This window comes from Microplitis mediator, chromosome 6 (genome assembly GCF_029852145.1).
Source record: "Microplitis mediator isolate UGA2020A chromosome 6, iyMicMedi2.1, whole genome shotgun sequence".
NCBI classification, from domain to species: Eukaryota; Metazoa; Arthropoda; class Insecta; order Hymenoptera; family Braconidae; genus Microplitis; species Microplitis mediator.
The window spans coordinates 21,735,240-21,751,832 of record NC_079974.1 but is presented as its reverse complement, the minus strand read 5'-3'; the positions used below and the strand labels follow the sequence as shown (position 1 = coordinate 21,751,832).

Sequence of the window (16,593 nt, the reverse complement as noted above, 5' to 3'; positions counted from 1 at the left end):
TCTATAAAAAATAATAATTCAAATAAAAGTTAAAAATTACATATTTTTTTGAGATCAATTTTTTCAGAGTCAATTATTTCTATATATATTTTTATTTGTTGCTTAGAGGGTTATATTGATATGGGATAACGTCATATTTAATAAACGCAACTCGCCCCAACTGACACATTTATAAAAATTAACGACCATAAAATAAAAAAAAATATATCAATTAGCAGTAATTTTATTGGAGCGAGAGGACTTTATATTCAATTCATTAAATTATATATAAGTAATGATAAAAAAATATTTTTATTTATTTAATAAATAAAATGAAACACTATAATGCCTAGTTAAGTTTTAATGATATGAAATTTTCGATTTACTACGGCCTATTATTTATTTAACTCGAAAGCGGCTGAATAATTAAATGTATTATGAACTAATCTACGTTTTAAATTGATTGTTATTATTATTATTTATTATTATTATTATTGTTATTATTATTATTATTATTATTAGTGAATTTATTTTTCATAGGCAAGGTAGAAATCAGTAGATAAATATAAAGATTTAAGATTATTTTGAAATATTTAAAAACTCTCAATAACGTACGTTACTGTAAAATCTGACAGATTTCTGAGAGCTCAGCTGATAATTAAATGCTATAGTGGGAACAAGTGATCGCGTGTGAGTGTTAATTTTATTTAACTTAATTATACACACCCCGGTTTTAACGATCGTGGTCGTTGAAAGTTTTGTGGGTAACAATTAAATTAAATGTTTTAGAGTATTGGAACTGCCGTTCGGTTCAATTATAGGGAGTTATAGTTTTTGTAAATTACATTTTTTAAAATAGATTTTAGTTCGTTACTCTTTTTCTTTTTTTTTTTTAATTACATTTTATTTTAGACTAGCTTTACTAATTTAAACCTTCATCTGGTAAAGACTATTCAGTTATGTATTTAAAAAAGTTCACACCCCAGATTGCATGGTGTGCATTTTTGGAAAATTAAAGAGGGTGGATATTGCGCTGCTTTAATTTTAGTACCTGATTTTTTGATTTTGTTTAAGTGGGAAAATATGAAATTAAATTTTTATGGTGGATTTTAATTTTTCAAAGGTTCAAATTATTTTGGAAATTTTTCATAAGAAAATTTGCGGTAAAGTCAAAATTTTGGGGAAATTTATTTTCTTGTAAATTTAAGGGGGAAAACAAATTGGGCTTTGGGTAATAATTTCATATTAATATGAGTAATTAAAGAAAAAGAACTGGGGTAAAATGGACATTGAAGAATTTTTAATTTTAAAAAAATATCAGGGCCAAAAAAATTTTTTTTCCTTCAAATTTATGTCCTATTTTAAAAAATATATAAACAAAATTTCTAACTAAAAATGAAATTAAACTTATTGTCATTTTCTTGTTTAAGCAAAAATTAAAAATGGCCCAATTTGCCTCATAATCCATTTACTCCGTAGTGTAATTTTTGGAAAATGTTCCAAAGACCTGATTTACCCCCAAACTTATCTTCCTTCTTATATTGCAATAAAAAATATAAAATAGAATAAATATTTAAATGACACCATGAAAATTTGAGGTGTGAATTTAAATTTATCGTCCATAAAAATTGATAATTCTGTTTAAAATTCGTTAAAATTTAACTATTTATTAAAAACTCTTTTTGATTAGATTAAAAAGTCAGAGATATAGATAAAAGTTTGTAAAAGACATTAAAAATTTTTAGTTAAATACTTTTATCTTTAATATATATATATTGATATATTTTAAAATGTATATTATGTTTATTTAGATTTAATTAGGAAGAGACGATAAATTGTCAAAGCTCGAGTATATTTAGCACCGTTATATTTATTTTTTGCCTCGTCTTTATTATCTTAGATACCCCCACTTCTACTATAATTTTATTATTATATTCATTATTATTATTATTATTATTATTTATTTTTTGCCCTTTGTTAACCGCATTGACGTAAGAACATTTCCACGTGCGGTGTTATTTAACTACTGTTGATTGTACGTAAGCATCATGTGTCTCATCTTCCGACCGTTCACTCACATTATGTAATATCTTATATATTTATATATTTATATATATAGACTTTTCAAAAAATTATCCACTAAACAATTTTATTCATTATATTTTTTTTATATATTTTAATAGTTTTTCTTTTTTATATTTCGATGCCAATTTTTTAGTATCACAGTAGTGAAAAAATAAAATAATTAAATAATAATTTTAATCATTATTGTGCTTTTAAGACGACAAGTGCTAACATATATATTTATATATCAAGATATGGTGGCAAGTAAAGAGATAGTATAAGAAAATTTATCAGATTTTAATTATCCAATAATTTTTATAATAATTAATTTATTAAATATATATATTTGTATATATTTATATGAATGTTATGATGCAACTTTTTTCTTAATGCTCAGATTCCAAAATTATTAAGTGATCACTCAAAAAAAAATTATTTTCGTTACTGCCTTTGATACAAATTTTGAAAAATTAAAAATTTTTGAATATTTGCCAAAATTTTATTTTTTATTTGCAATAAATAATTTTGCGCAGTCGCGTTAAAATTTTTGTCAATTTTTTTTAGCCTCTTAAATTTTCATTTTTTTTTGAACGTCCAAATTTCTGTATTTTGAAAAAATCAAAAAATTATGAGCGGTTCAAAAATCATAATTGAGAGCTGTTCCAAAAACTTTTTTTTTCTCTTCATAATTTGTAACCGTAAGCGAAAAAAAAAATTGCAAAATGACAATCTAATATATAAATATATATATACACATATTTATAAATTAATAATTAATTATGGACGTGCATTATTTATAAATATTTACAAATTACAGTCGTCTTTGTAACGTGACTCGTCACGTCTGTGCGTGTAAAAAAAACGCAAGTTTACCAAAAAAAAAAATATGTCACTCATTTTGAAATGACAGTTATATTATTGGCACAAAATATTGGAAATAGTGATAGAGATTGAAATCCACTTGTAATAAAACTTTGTATCCCTGTCATATTTTGGTACATCGTATACATTGATAGTAATAGTTCTAGTGATAGTAATAGTTGTAATAATTAAATACACTAATAAAACTATATACAAAACAATAATAATAATAATAATAACAATAATAATAATAAATTTACTGAGGCTCTATCAGCCCGTCTAACTGTTGATTAACTTTATCTAGTCAATAACTTTATATATTTTTAAGTTCGACTTGAGTATTAAATTATAAGTAAATAAAGTAAACGGCGGAAGATAATAAAAAAAAAAGAAACAGCAAATGATAAAATAAATGAATAAGTTAAGTATAATAAAGTGTGTTGAGAATTGTTGAAAGATGAAGAGACAAATGAGGAGACAGAAGTGTTTATAAAACGAAAAATAAATAGACAAAGGTCACATTTTGTAGACTCAATTTATCAACTCGTTATACCGGCGTCTTTGGCAGTTTCCTGCGGGTCGGTGACGAAGGCGATTTATCCGTTTCCGAGTCTGGAAAACCAACCATTTAACTTTATTTATATTAATTGTCTGTGGGTTGTTTCATTGCTGTTTTAATGTCAGTGTATATTTGTATACTTATATCGTGATGCCCGGTGGTTTGTGTACGGCCACTTGTACGTTTTCGTATATTAATTACATTGTTGTAGTTTAGATGTAGTAATAGTTTAGAGGACTAATTTGAAGGACTATCGATTTTGAACTTACCTAACTGAAGACCTAAGTTTCCTGATGTTTTAGATGATGGCGGCGGCATACCCGGTTCGTCCAGCGAATCAATGCCCCTAAACAATTTAATTTAATTTTGAGTTTATATTGTCTAGTATACATACATATATATAAATATCTATACTGAGACAATCAGATTCATTTTTTACGGGTAAAAAAAATATTGCATACTTTGACTGAGATGAAGAATTCATTTTTCAAAATTTCGGTCAGGCTGTGTCTCAAAAATTTTTAATTGTATACTTAGGGAGCATTTGGAAATTTTTTGACTCTCGATCTTGCTAAATATGCAATGGCGCGAAAATATTGAAGTTTTGAAAATAGTTTTTTTTTATTGCACGCCTCGAAAGCGAAGCGGCGAGGTTGTGCTTTATAACGGACCTGTCAAGGTCACTTGACTTTTCCTCATTAAACTGTATATATTATGTTTATGTCACACTCACACGTTATAAAAAGCACATTAACCTGAAGAGGAAACACTAATTAATAAGACTGATATTTTCATTAAGTTGTCCGATACGTATTATAATAAAAAAAAGTTCAATAAAAAATATGTATCGTGGACGTCAGTTAGTCTGTAGTCCAAAAAAAGTCTGTGGCACGGATATTTCGTGAACGGCTTGACAAAATGACTTTATTTTTTTTTCACTGTCTTCAGAATTATGCAAAGAAGGTTCTTTTCGAAAATCACTACTGTAGACCCTCTCGTTTTTTTTTTTAATAAATCATTTCTGTTAAAACCGGCACTATTCCATGTAAACAAACACACACTGCAGCCATTTTTTTATTTTATCGGGAATTTTTTTTTTATCATCGAACTTTGCTGATATCATAAGGTTCTACTTTACCATCAAATAATTTTTTTTATTACCAACTATCATAGAATTAACTAAATTAAAAAGAAAAAACGACGAATTTCTTTCTAGATATTTATTAAAAAATTTTGTAATTAAAAATAAAAATTAATAATTTATATATTTCATTGTAACATGAGCGTTCGAGGTGTGCACTTTTGGATTTTCCAAACTTTTTTTTAAATTAAACTGAAATCAATGATTTCTTTTTTTTACAATTTCTAATTTTTGTGGCGAAGAGTAAAAAAAATTTATTTTAGTTTTCAAATTTTAATATTTTCGCGCCATTCCTGGGAAAAAATCGGCATGCATGATCATGTTGAATGATTTTAAAAAATTCTTGGGCTGCCTTTTTTTGAAAGGGGTACATACTAAAATTTATGAATAATTAATCTACGCAACTGCAAAATTAAGCAGAGATATTTTATCTAATACATGAGAAGTCATGAAATCTATTTACTGGAGTTATAATGTTCTCAGTATTATGTTCTCAGTAGTTGGTTTTCTCGAGTGTATTTTCCTGATCTACTGAACACCTTTTATATTTTATTGGCCATATATATCTTGGTCCTAACTACCTGACCTTTTCTCTAGGCTTTACTGACTAGAGAAATCCATTTTATCCCTTTGACCCTCGGCACTATCCGTTTTAACTTCTGCCTAATTCAAATAATTTTCGCCAATCATTTATACCCGGATATCTCACTTGCGAACTTTGATCCTTCATACTTTGTCAAATTATGCGCTTACGTGATTCAAAATTTGATAACAAGTTTCCATCACTTTGCAATTAATTTCACGATAAATCATCTCGAATTAATTTAAAAAAAAAAAAGTTTAACCTGTCAATAATTATTTCTTCATTTTCTAGGTCAAAATCAATCACTCAAAAAAAATTTAATTGATATCTACGATGAATAAAAATATAAATAAACTGAATTTGAATGAAATAAAAAATTTTGTTCCATTTTACATGATTATTATCTGCTTTGTAAATTAATTTGTCGATAACGAAATAGTGGTCGTAATGTATAATTAAGCTTGTTAAGAAAGTTATATAAATATAACGTTATTAATACTTACATATCTCCTACATGCTCAACAACAAGTTCAGCAACATCACTAGAGCGTTCAATTATTTGTGCCACATCCTCAAAGTTACGATCGATGAGAGACACTCCTGACCACTCTAGTACCTGGAATTGCACCGTAAAATATAATTATATATATATATATATACACATTCTTGTTAAATGTCAGCAATTTCACTGACGATGATGACAAGTCAATTTTCATCAATCTAGAGTAACGTCTGACATTTTTCCGATACTACTTTTTAAAAACTATTCTGCTAAATAAAATAAAAATAAGACCGATGAATCAGAGCTAAAAAAAAGTCATTCAATTTTTTTTATTGTTATGATACTTTTAAAAATCACTTTAATCATCTAAAATAATCCTCTAGGATTTTATAAATCCGCGAAAATAAACGTTCACGATAACTTCGATCTCTTATTTTCAGTAAATCCTTACAAATAGTCTTCTACGCGTTTGCTTTGACGCGCAGTTATATCTCAAAGGTTTAAGAATATACTTTGACGAGATACATTTGTCTCTGAGACACTTATAAAAGCTCCAAATAATTCACGAATTATTTTATATTATGTTTTTTTCCAACTTCAAACACGCCCGCAGCACACATGTATATGAAAATATAAATATAATAGATATTTTATGAAATAAAAATGTAATATGTCATGTCATATAATATCATTAAATATAATCGGATTTAATATGACAATTCTATTCAATGTGTCCTTAAAAAAAGTTATTCTTGACAAATTATGCTATCGTAGGATATATTCATTATTTTTTATATATTTCTTTATACACTCACTTGTGGACATACTTATATTGTTATGTTCACGTACGATGGTACACTAGATAAGTGCATAGCAAACATACTTGGTTATTTCAAAATTTTTTTTACAACCAATTTATTTTTATGAAATTTTAAAAAATATAGTAGATACTTGTAAATAGTAAATAAAAATATGACATTTGGCAAATGGAGACTAAGTAATGATCTTGAGAGATCAAAATGAATTTGTCAAGTTTTTATTTCGACTCTTAGAACCTTCGTTTTGAAGAAAAATTACCGATTTCGGGTAATTTCAGGCTATAGGTATTTAAAAAAAGAGAGAATCCCAGGAATCTAATAGAGCAGATGCATTAAAATCAAGTTGGAGACCCGCCGCGTGCAGCTACTTGCCGACTCTATGCTATTTCGCCCTTTGGAGTCTTCGTTTTGAAAAAAGTAGAAGAAAAGTGACCAATTTTGGGCTATAGGTATTTTTGAAAAGTATCGAAGTGTAGATATAGGAGTAGATGCATTAAGATCAAGTTGAAGACCCGCCGCGTGCAGCTACATACTTACTCTATACTATTTTGTCCTTTAGAGCCTCGATTTTGAAAGAAATTACCAATTTCGGGCTATAGGTATTTAAAAAAAAATAGAATCCCAGAAATCGAATAGAGCAAATGCATTACGATCAAGTTGGAAACCCGCCGCGTGCAGCTACATGCCAACTCTATGCTATTTCACCCTTTGGAGCCTTCATTTTGAAAAAATTAAAAGAAAAATGACCAACTTTGGGCTATAGGTATTTTTGAAAAGTATCGAAGTGTAGAAATCGAATAGAGTAAATGCATTTCGATCAAGTTGGAGACCCGCCGCGTGCAGCTACATGCCTACTCTATGCTATTTTACCCTTTGGAGCCTCTATTTCGAAAAAAATGACCGATTTCAGGCTATAGGTATTACAATCAAGTTGGGGACCCGCCAAATTAATCATTCCAGCTGTTTAAGAATGATTTAAAGCTTCTGTAAACGGAATTAATGAGACGGAATATTTATAAGGTTATCGTTTATCGCATTTCCGTAGGTAGGAAGAGAAAAACTCCGAACTTGCAAACAAATGTTCTGGGTGCAGCACAAAATAAAAAAAAGTATCCTAGTAAAAAGTAAAATTAATTGTCCGGGTTTTAATGTCGGCTGATAAAAAAAGTGTTAGATGGAAAAATAAATAAAATGAAACATGATAAGCATTTAATAAATTAAGTTTACTTTTAGCGCTATATCATGTTCCTCTACACAGATACAGGTGTGAGGTGACGATATATAACCGTGTAAACAGTTCAGACATTGCAAGTCGACCTACATCCAGCCATCTGATGTACGTCTGTACTACATATGTATAAAGTGCATAATAAATAGTGGTATCGAGACTTGAGACTTGAGAATCGAGACTCGACGCAGAGCGCGGTTATACTATAAAATATTTCCGGAACCTCTAAGGAGGATTTTTCTTAAGACTATAAATCCGATATGTTTTACTAAACTCATTGAGTTGTAAAGTGGACTTTTTTTTTTTTTAAATTTTCCGATACTCGAAAAAAAAACCTGCGTACTCGGCAAATATTTTTTTATATATTTTATCTCAGTTTCGCTTTTCTAAGAACTTTATTTTTCATTTTTCCTCAAGAGATTATTTAAAATTGTCGTTTTATAGCAACCAATTTTTTATCATTTCTTGGGATTTTTAAAGTTTTATATAAAAATGACATTTTTTTTTATTTTTAAACTTAAAAACTTTTATTAAGTTTTCGTAAAATAAATTAAAAATTTTTTATTTACTAAAAAAAAATTTTTCAAGTTCAGATAATTGAAAAATTTTTATTTTACGCAAAAACAAAACCAATTAATGAATAAATTTATCTAGAAAAAAAAATATTGAAGATGTCTAACGAAATAGAGTGTCACGGAGTTGATTATTGGTGCGGCTGCGGTCGTTATTCCCACAAAGTAGGAGTAAGATAAAGAGAAATAGTAAGAGAGAGGGAGAGAGAGAGATAAAATAAACGGAGGAACTTAATATAATATTGCATGACGTAACAAACATCGACATAACTCGAGGGCGAGAACGAGTAGAAGGTAAAAGGCCCGAGGGCGTTCGATAACACGACGTTCTGGGAGTTTCGTGCAATTAATTACGGTAGAGGCGAACCTTTCTCTATTAACAACAGCCGCGGGCAATGTTCCTGGCAATTAGAGAAAGTAATACAGCACACAGTGGTTCCTAACCGACGGCATTCGATAAAAAAACCTATTTAACTCCGTTACTTTCATTATTATCAGAAATAATATTTACATGGGTAATCCCTCGCTCGACATTTTCCCTAATTACTTTACGTTTTTTTAACTTCAAAACCAATCGTTTACTTTCGCGTAAGCTCGGAATAAAAAATTTAGTTTCAACTAAAAGTACGTCTGGTTATTTGTTCGCATTTGCGTTATTGGTGCAGACGTTTTGCTCGTAATATCGGAGTAAGATGTTACGCTGATACGATAGCTAGGATATCCTCTTGGGTAGAGTATAAGACGCGCTTACATATATTTATTTACTATATAAATATATATGCATGTATGAAATATATAAAACGCGGTGTATACACAGTAATGACAATTTCATTGGACATCTGCATAAGATATAAAAATATAAACATGAATATGCAAATGTAAGAACAAGAAAATGCCATTTACTTTGTTCTGTTTTATTTGTAAATTTTTTTTTTACTCTCCGCATTTTTGTCTCTGAGGAATTTTTTACTCAATTACTGTAGTATACATTTTTTTAGAAATTTTATTTTAACATCTAATGCGACTAAGGAGAGTTTATTTTATCATTAAAACTTCGGACCGGAGTGGATGCGCATTTAAATAAAATCCGAACCTGAGTCAAATTATTAGACGGAAATTGAACGTTTTCAACGTTTTGAACGTAAATTGAACGTTTTGGACATTAAAAACTCAATTTGACAGCTTTTAACTTATTCAAAACGTAGATTGGAGCATCATAAATCGAAAACATGACTAAAACCTATTTAGACTTACAATACTGCCCTGTTATGACAAAACTACGTATCTCGAGATACACTGTTTTGTCGTAACAAAGCTAAAAAGGTTTATTTAGTGTCACTTAATAATAGGGCATCATCAAAATTTTACTAATTTAATTAATTATGCCAATAATGTTGATCAAAAGTGCGTATAAAAGAAATGAAAAGAAAACGTATATTTTTTGCATTGGAAATTACAGCGTTTTGTCATAACAATTTCATCTATTTATCAAAATAAGCATTAGTTTCTTACGATACAAAAAAACGTATCTCGAGTTACACCGTTTTGTCATAACAGAAATTAATTTTTCTGTTAAGTTGTTTTCAAATTCTGTTAAAACTTTAAGCGCTATTTTCTCGAAACTATAATTTTTGAGATACGTCGTTTCGTCATGACAGGGCAGAATAAGAAAACATAAGCATTCCAAAAAATTTTTTTCATCGATTTTGTACTCCTGGATTATAATCACGTCAATTCCCTAAAATTTGTCGTCCGCCTTTTTGGCTCTTGAATAAAAAATTCGTATTCTGAAAAAAAATTTTTTTCAGTCTCATACTTCTATCTTTAACACCATTATGTCCTTTCATATATTATGATATCAAGGTTATGAAAATTGTGATTACAAATATTGAAATAAATTAATTAATGTTATCATTAAACTAAAATTATAACTCATGAAATTACCAATTTTTTACGAACCAAATAAAAAAAAATCGTTCAATTTTCAAAACGTTAAAAACATCCAATTCACGTTTAAAACGTTAAGAACGTTCAACTTACGTCGAATATTTTGACTCGGGAATTTATTGAAAATAATGAAAATTTTGATAGGCAGAATTTGATGGCGGGAAAAATTTTTAAATATCCGTTTGTAAATTTGTTTGAACACTGCCTTTTTAATGAGAGATTTCAAGGAAAGGTAATGAGGCGAAATGGTTGTGCGCGGGTGTAAATTAAAGAACTTTTGACTTTTAAAAAATAAATCGCATTGAAAGAACGTAAACTTTTCTTTCATTACGCGAAACAAAAAAAAAACGAAGTAAACTCACTTTATCCCGGTGTGAAATTTAACCCCCATGATTAAAATACCACCGGTAGCGGTGTTAAGATTTTTTCCTGTGTTAATAAAACTAAAAAAATTTTCCGATACCACCAAAATATTCAGAGTAAACATTCAAAGTAATCCAGGTTCATTGTTAACTTACATGTTATTAATAATGTTAATCAATAAATATCATGATAAGTTTAATGAGAAAATGTCAGTTATCTCGCTGTCGATATATTAATTAAACACTCGGTAAATGTTTGAGTCGATACATAAAATATATACGAGCGTGTATTCGTTGATACACATATAGAAGTACGATAAATAGGAACGTATAATTGTGCAAGTAGAATAGACAGAATATTGTCATACCTTATCACCTTTCTGAAGGCCTGCCTTGTCTGCCGGTCCCCCAGGTACCGTCCATACTATTGACGCATACAGACGCCCGTCACTTCCATTTTTACCTCCAACCAGACGCATACCGAATCCTCGTGCTGAAACATTAATTAAAAAATAATAAATATCTTCATCTCGACTTTAAATTACATTTTTTTTTGCTTTAATAATCATACATTTTTACAACACGGATTTTATTACTATAGAATTATTTTTTTGTTTCACTTTGGTATTAAAACCACTTTCATGTTTTTCATGCTCCTGTTAATCCAGTAGGAGATAAAATGTCAAGAGTACTTTTTAATTCCATGAAAACTTTTCAGATATTTTATATATTTTTTGTTTTTATTAGAAATGTTTGTAAATAATAGCGGGATATTATTCACGTTACCGTGGATTTTTCCGAGTGTAATAAATCATTTTTATTACATATTGAAATATTTTTTATTTTTGAATAAAAAAATATTTTTAACGTTATTTATTTAGTCGTTTTATTTATTCGCCCGTAAAAAAAATTACCCATTTTTTAATTGCCAGTAAAATATTATTTTATGGTTTTTTGAGAGAAAAATATTTGAATTAATAGCTGATAGATAAAATGATGTATAAATAATATTAAAGTGAACAAAAGGTGTCTTGGAGTGGAAGCAGAGCTAGAAGGAGAGATATATATCTATATGTGTATATATTGAAGAAGCCAAGTGAATATAGAGAGTGGTTATGTCAGTAAAGACAGCTCTAGAAGCTGATGCACAATAGTTGAGATAACAGGCGCACAAAACCACTCCAGAGGTGAACCGCAAACCTGTCGCTAGCATATTCTCGTACATTATGTCTCTGATTGTAACTACCGCAATTTACTTCACTTTTTATCTTTTTCTCTCTATCTCAGTCTCTTTTTATCTTTACTTTATTCACTGCATACTCAAATTATTATCAGCCTCATTAAAAATAATATACTACTTATATTAGTACTTCAAAGAATATTCTGTAAAAAAAAAATTATTATTATGAAGAAGAAGATAATTTTACCAACAAAATTTTTACTCAAATCGAGAAATTTTTTGCTGTATAAATTGAAAAAAAAAAATTTCGTGGGCGAGAAAAATTTTCTTAGAGCAAGAAAAAATTTTTTAAGGCGAGAAAAAAATTGTACCCGTACGAAAAAAGTACATATATATATATATATATATATATATATATATATATATATATATATATATACAGGAGCTGCCAAAGTTGAACAACGGGTCCCTACTTGGCCCAGCACTGGGGAACCTAGCTTTGGCACACCTATATTGGCCCAGGCTTGGGCCAGGACTGGGTAACTTAGCCTTGGCCATCCAATGGCAACCCAGACTTGGGCCAAGGTAGGATTACCCAAGTTTGGATATACCTATGGTTTATATAAGTAGATCATATAAATGTACCAGTTCAACGTTAGTAGGTTCGTCCAGTAGCTACCGTTCGGACCCAGTAATCAGAAGGACGGCAGTTCGCGCCCAGAGCCCAGCAGAATTTCCACCGAGTTTTTTTCACATCATTTACATCCCTTAGATAGTTAAAACGTTAATGATCATGAATTCTACGAGGTTAATAATAATAAATTTTTTAATATTAAATTTATTCGTTTCCTGGAAGCCTGGGCCAGGTCTGGCAACCAAGCATGGGCCAGGTCTGGTAACCAAGCATGGGTCAGGTCTAGTAACCAGGCTTGGCCCGAGATTATCATTCCAGGCTTCTACCAAGGCTGGGCCAAGACTGGCTTACAAGCCTGGCCCAAGGTTCTACAAAGTTGGGCCAAGTCTGGGCCCGTAGTACTTTCCTCTCTGGGTATCCGAGCAAAATTAAATATATGTCTCATATATGTGACATATGTTAAGATTTGCCCGGATATATACAAATACATACTTTTTTCGTACGGGTTAAAGCCAAGGAATTTTTTCTAGTCCTAGAAAAATTTTTGTCTTCAATTTTATAATGCAAAATATTTTTTACGCCAAGAAATTTTTTTTTTGTGCGATAATAATAATAATAATTTTTAGATTATACTGGAATTATGACTAATTTAATCATCGAGTGATGGGAAAAAAATGAGGACTTTGCTGAAAATCAGGCGTAAAAAACATGAATACTGACCAAAGTAAAAAATGGAGAATTTTAATGTTGATTTTCTTGACTCTTAATTGGATAAATCGATTTGCAATTTCTATATCCGGCAAATATGCTCTTGAGCACGTACAATATCAGGGGAATAAATTTATAACGTACACTAATTTTAACAGTCGCACGTTACAACTCTCAGCTGCGATTTTATGTGTACGTGCACGTGTGTGGTTGCAAGTTCGGCCGTTGAGGCGAGATTATAGCCGATTTTACAACCGCAGCTGTCGACGAAAACGTGTCATACTGAATTTATTTTTATTATCAAATAAATTTGTTAAAAATAATATATTTTTATATCTAAAGTTTGGACAAATAGAAGACCCGATGCCAAAAATCGCGATGTCATTTTGTAGATCAATTAAAACCATTAAGCCGACGAGATATTAATGACTCAATTTTATAAGATTTATTAATTAAAATTCTAATGTTATATAATGACTGCAGTGAGCAGATAATTAAAGTCATGAAGATATAAACAGAGGGGAGGGGCAAAGAGCTAGTATGTGGATCCCTCAGGCAAAATGTGTTACTGATTAAGTTTTTATTTTTATGATAAAAAAGAACTGACCGATTTACTTTATAATTCATTGTTTTGAAAATAATTGGGTTTTATTGATGACGTCGATTTACTTGTTATCAATTACTTTTTTTTTATTTTTTATTTTTACGACTAATAATCGTGGAACATCAGTCAAAAAAAAGTTTAGTTATTGAAGCTCAAGTGCTCAGACACAGCATTAGTTAGTAAGTAAAAAAAAAAATTGATATCACATAAATTTGAAAAATTCTGAATAAATTTTTGAAATTTTAATAAAAAATCAAAATTAGTAATTCAATGTTTCAAAATTAAGTATAATAATTTTTCTTTTACATTTCTGATCATAGAAATATATAAGTATGTAAGCATTCAAAAGCACTAAATATTTTTTTAGCAAAATATTGTCGAAAAAAAAAAAAAAAAAAGATGTCAATAAAAATTTTATTGGTTTTGACTATTGGATTTGTCATGAGCATTACAAGTGAATGTTGTAGCCATGACCCGCAATGTAAGAAACAAAATGAGCCGGTATGTAACATCAGTATTATTAAATGAATCAAAAAACAACTAAACAACTATTAATTATGTTACCGTTTTTGGACAGTGCAATGACTTAAGTGAATGCTGCAAATTTCCGCAGTCCGTAGCGTACACTGTAGAGTGCGGTAAAACCAATTTAAAGGATGAAGACTATAAATGTCTGTACTCTTATGGAGAATATGCATAACTCTTGCATTAAATTGCTAATCCGGGGAGCCATTGTGGCAGTTTACTGAACACACGTATATTTTTGTTACTCGATTCTTAAAGTTTTTGCGAGTCTGTACACACAAAAAAAAAAATTCTCGACTGAAGGTAAATATTCTTGATTCAAGAAAATTTTTTTGGAGACCTAAATTTTCTCAGATAAAGTAGAAATCTTCTCCAACCAAGACGAATTCTCTTGGCTCAAGAAAATCTTGACTTGAATCCCAAAAACGTTTGTCTTCAAAAATATTTTCTTGACTCAAGATATCTGTTTTTTCTGTGTAGCAAGCAGGAAATTGTATTTATTCATGTGTTTCAGTATTTATTTGTAAGTAATGGTAACCTCCTTGTTTATGATACTTTTGTATCCAGAAAATAGTATAAAAAAAAAAAAAAAAAAAAAAAGTGTTAATCCAATGTATTGTATTATTGGTTATTAAAAAAGTTAATTAAAGAAAATTTAATCAACATGTGATTACTTTTTTTTATTTATGACTTCTGTACTTCTTCAATTGATTTAATTAAATTTATGAAATAAAAAAAATAAAGTTTCATAAAAAAAACAAAAAATTGAGCAAAAAAACGATAATTTGCAAGAATGTAAAAAAAACTTGACTATTTTTAGAAACTAGTGAACTTAAATTTATCTTGAGATAAAGAAAAAAAATGTTTGTTGAGTATAAAACTTTTTTATGTATGCGTAAAATTAAAATGGAGTATAAAGATGTAAAAGTTTACGAAATAGTTAAACTTTAAGAATACACATGAAATTTAACTGAAGTATGTAAAGTTATCTGCATGTTTTACAATATTAAATACTCGGATATACGATGAAGAAAATATGAATTTATGTAAAACTTAAAACTATGATAGCAGATGTTGGTAAAATTGTCGAAAAATAAAATCGAGTTAAAATATATTTTATTATTCACAGTAACAGTTATTTTACTTATAATGCGATGAATACTTTTTAAAAGTATATGTTACATTTGAATTTAAATGTTAAAAGCACATTTAACCTTATTGCATAATTCAATAATCTCGAATAAATCTTTTACGTCAATTGCACTTGCTCGGGAATACATTTTAACTGACATAAATAATTTTCTAGATAAATCGATTTTAGTTGATGACATTAATTCCAACAATTTCAAATTTATTAAGTCTCAATTTTTATTTATTCAGGGTTACGATATCAATATTTTTTGCTTTAAATAACTTCCGGTTCTGTATTTATAGTCCTGTAAATATTTACGTTTCAGCACACGAAAAAATTTTAGTTATTAAACAAATTAATCAATGATCAACCGAATTTTTTTTTTGTTTTTCAAATTTTGACTGAGAACAGCAGCCAACCAAGGCACTCAATATTTTTTTTTGCAAGTTCACGATGTATCTGAAGGTCAGAACGTTCTTCGCGCAACGAAAATGAAAAAATTTTTTGTAATTCGACTGCTTAAAGGATAGTTCCCGAGGTTAGGGGTGACCTAAGATTTTCTAGCATCTATATTCGAAACATTTCAGAAATCTAGTCATCTAGTCGATTTTTTACGGTCCAATTTTTTTTTTGTTGCGCGAAAACGTTCCAATCTTCAGGTACATAGTTCACTCCAATCGTCTAGATTATAAATGAGAATTTTTTTTCTCTCCGTGCAATTTTTTTTCTTTAGTCATTTCTTTAGAATTTTGCAAGTATAAATTATTTCTTTTTATGTAAAAATAAAATTTATTATTATTTCAGATAAGAGACCCAGTACCCGATCACTCATATATTTATAAATCTATATTTACTGAATTTTACCAAGTATAGATATGCAAATACATGAAGTAGTCGGGTACTAAGTCTTTTACCTCATCTACTTTTTTTTTATTTTTTTTTTTAAACTATAAAATAAAAATCTTTTTTTTCCTATGCTTCATTTCTAAAGCAATAAAATTTATCACTAAGAATTAAAAATAATTTTTTTTTTTATATTTTTTTCTTTTTATTACACAATAGCCCGTAAAAAAGTTATTTTTAAACTATTTTTTTTATCAATATTTTGTTGCTTCATTGAAAAAAAAAAATTATAAAACTCAAGCAAACAACAGTCATTAATTTTCGAAAAAAAAAAATTACTTTATAATTAAT

The 16,593-nt window shown here is 28.7% G+C and overlaps 1 protein-coding gene across 3 annotated transcripts in view; it reads right to left on the bottom strand.

The window, feature by feature from the left end:
* LOC130669312 (regulating synaptic membrane exocytosis protein 1) overlaps positions 1-16,593 on the bottom strand; it is a 126,300-nt gene that overhangs the window by 17,179 nt on the left and 92,528 nt on the right. For all 3 annotated transcript variants that reach the window (XR_008990155.1, XM_057472114.1, XM_057472115.1), the window contains exons 12-15: positions 10,985-11,109; positions 5,691-5,803; positions 3,733-3,809; positions 3,458-3,516 (exon numbers count right to left, since the gene is read on the bottom strand). Coding sequence is in view for 2 of the 3 variants with exons in the window: in XM_057472114.1 (XP_057328097.1) it covers positions 3,458-3,516; positions 3,733-3,809; positions 5,691-5,803; positions 10,985-11,109 (374 nt within the window). In the remaining variant the exon portion in view is untranslated. The remainder of the gene's footprint in view (positions 1-3,457; positions 3,517-3,732; positions 3,810-5,690; positions 5,804-10,984; positions 11,110-16,593) is intronic.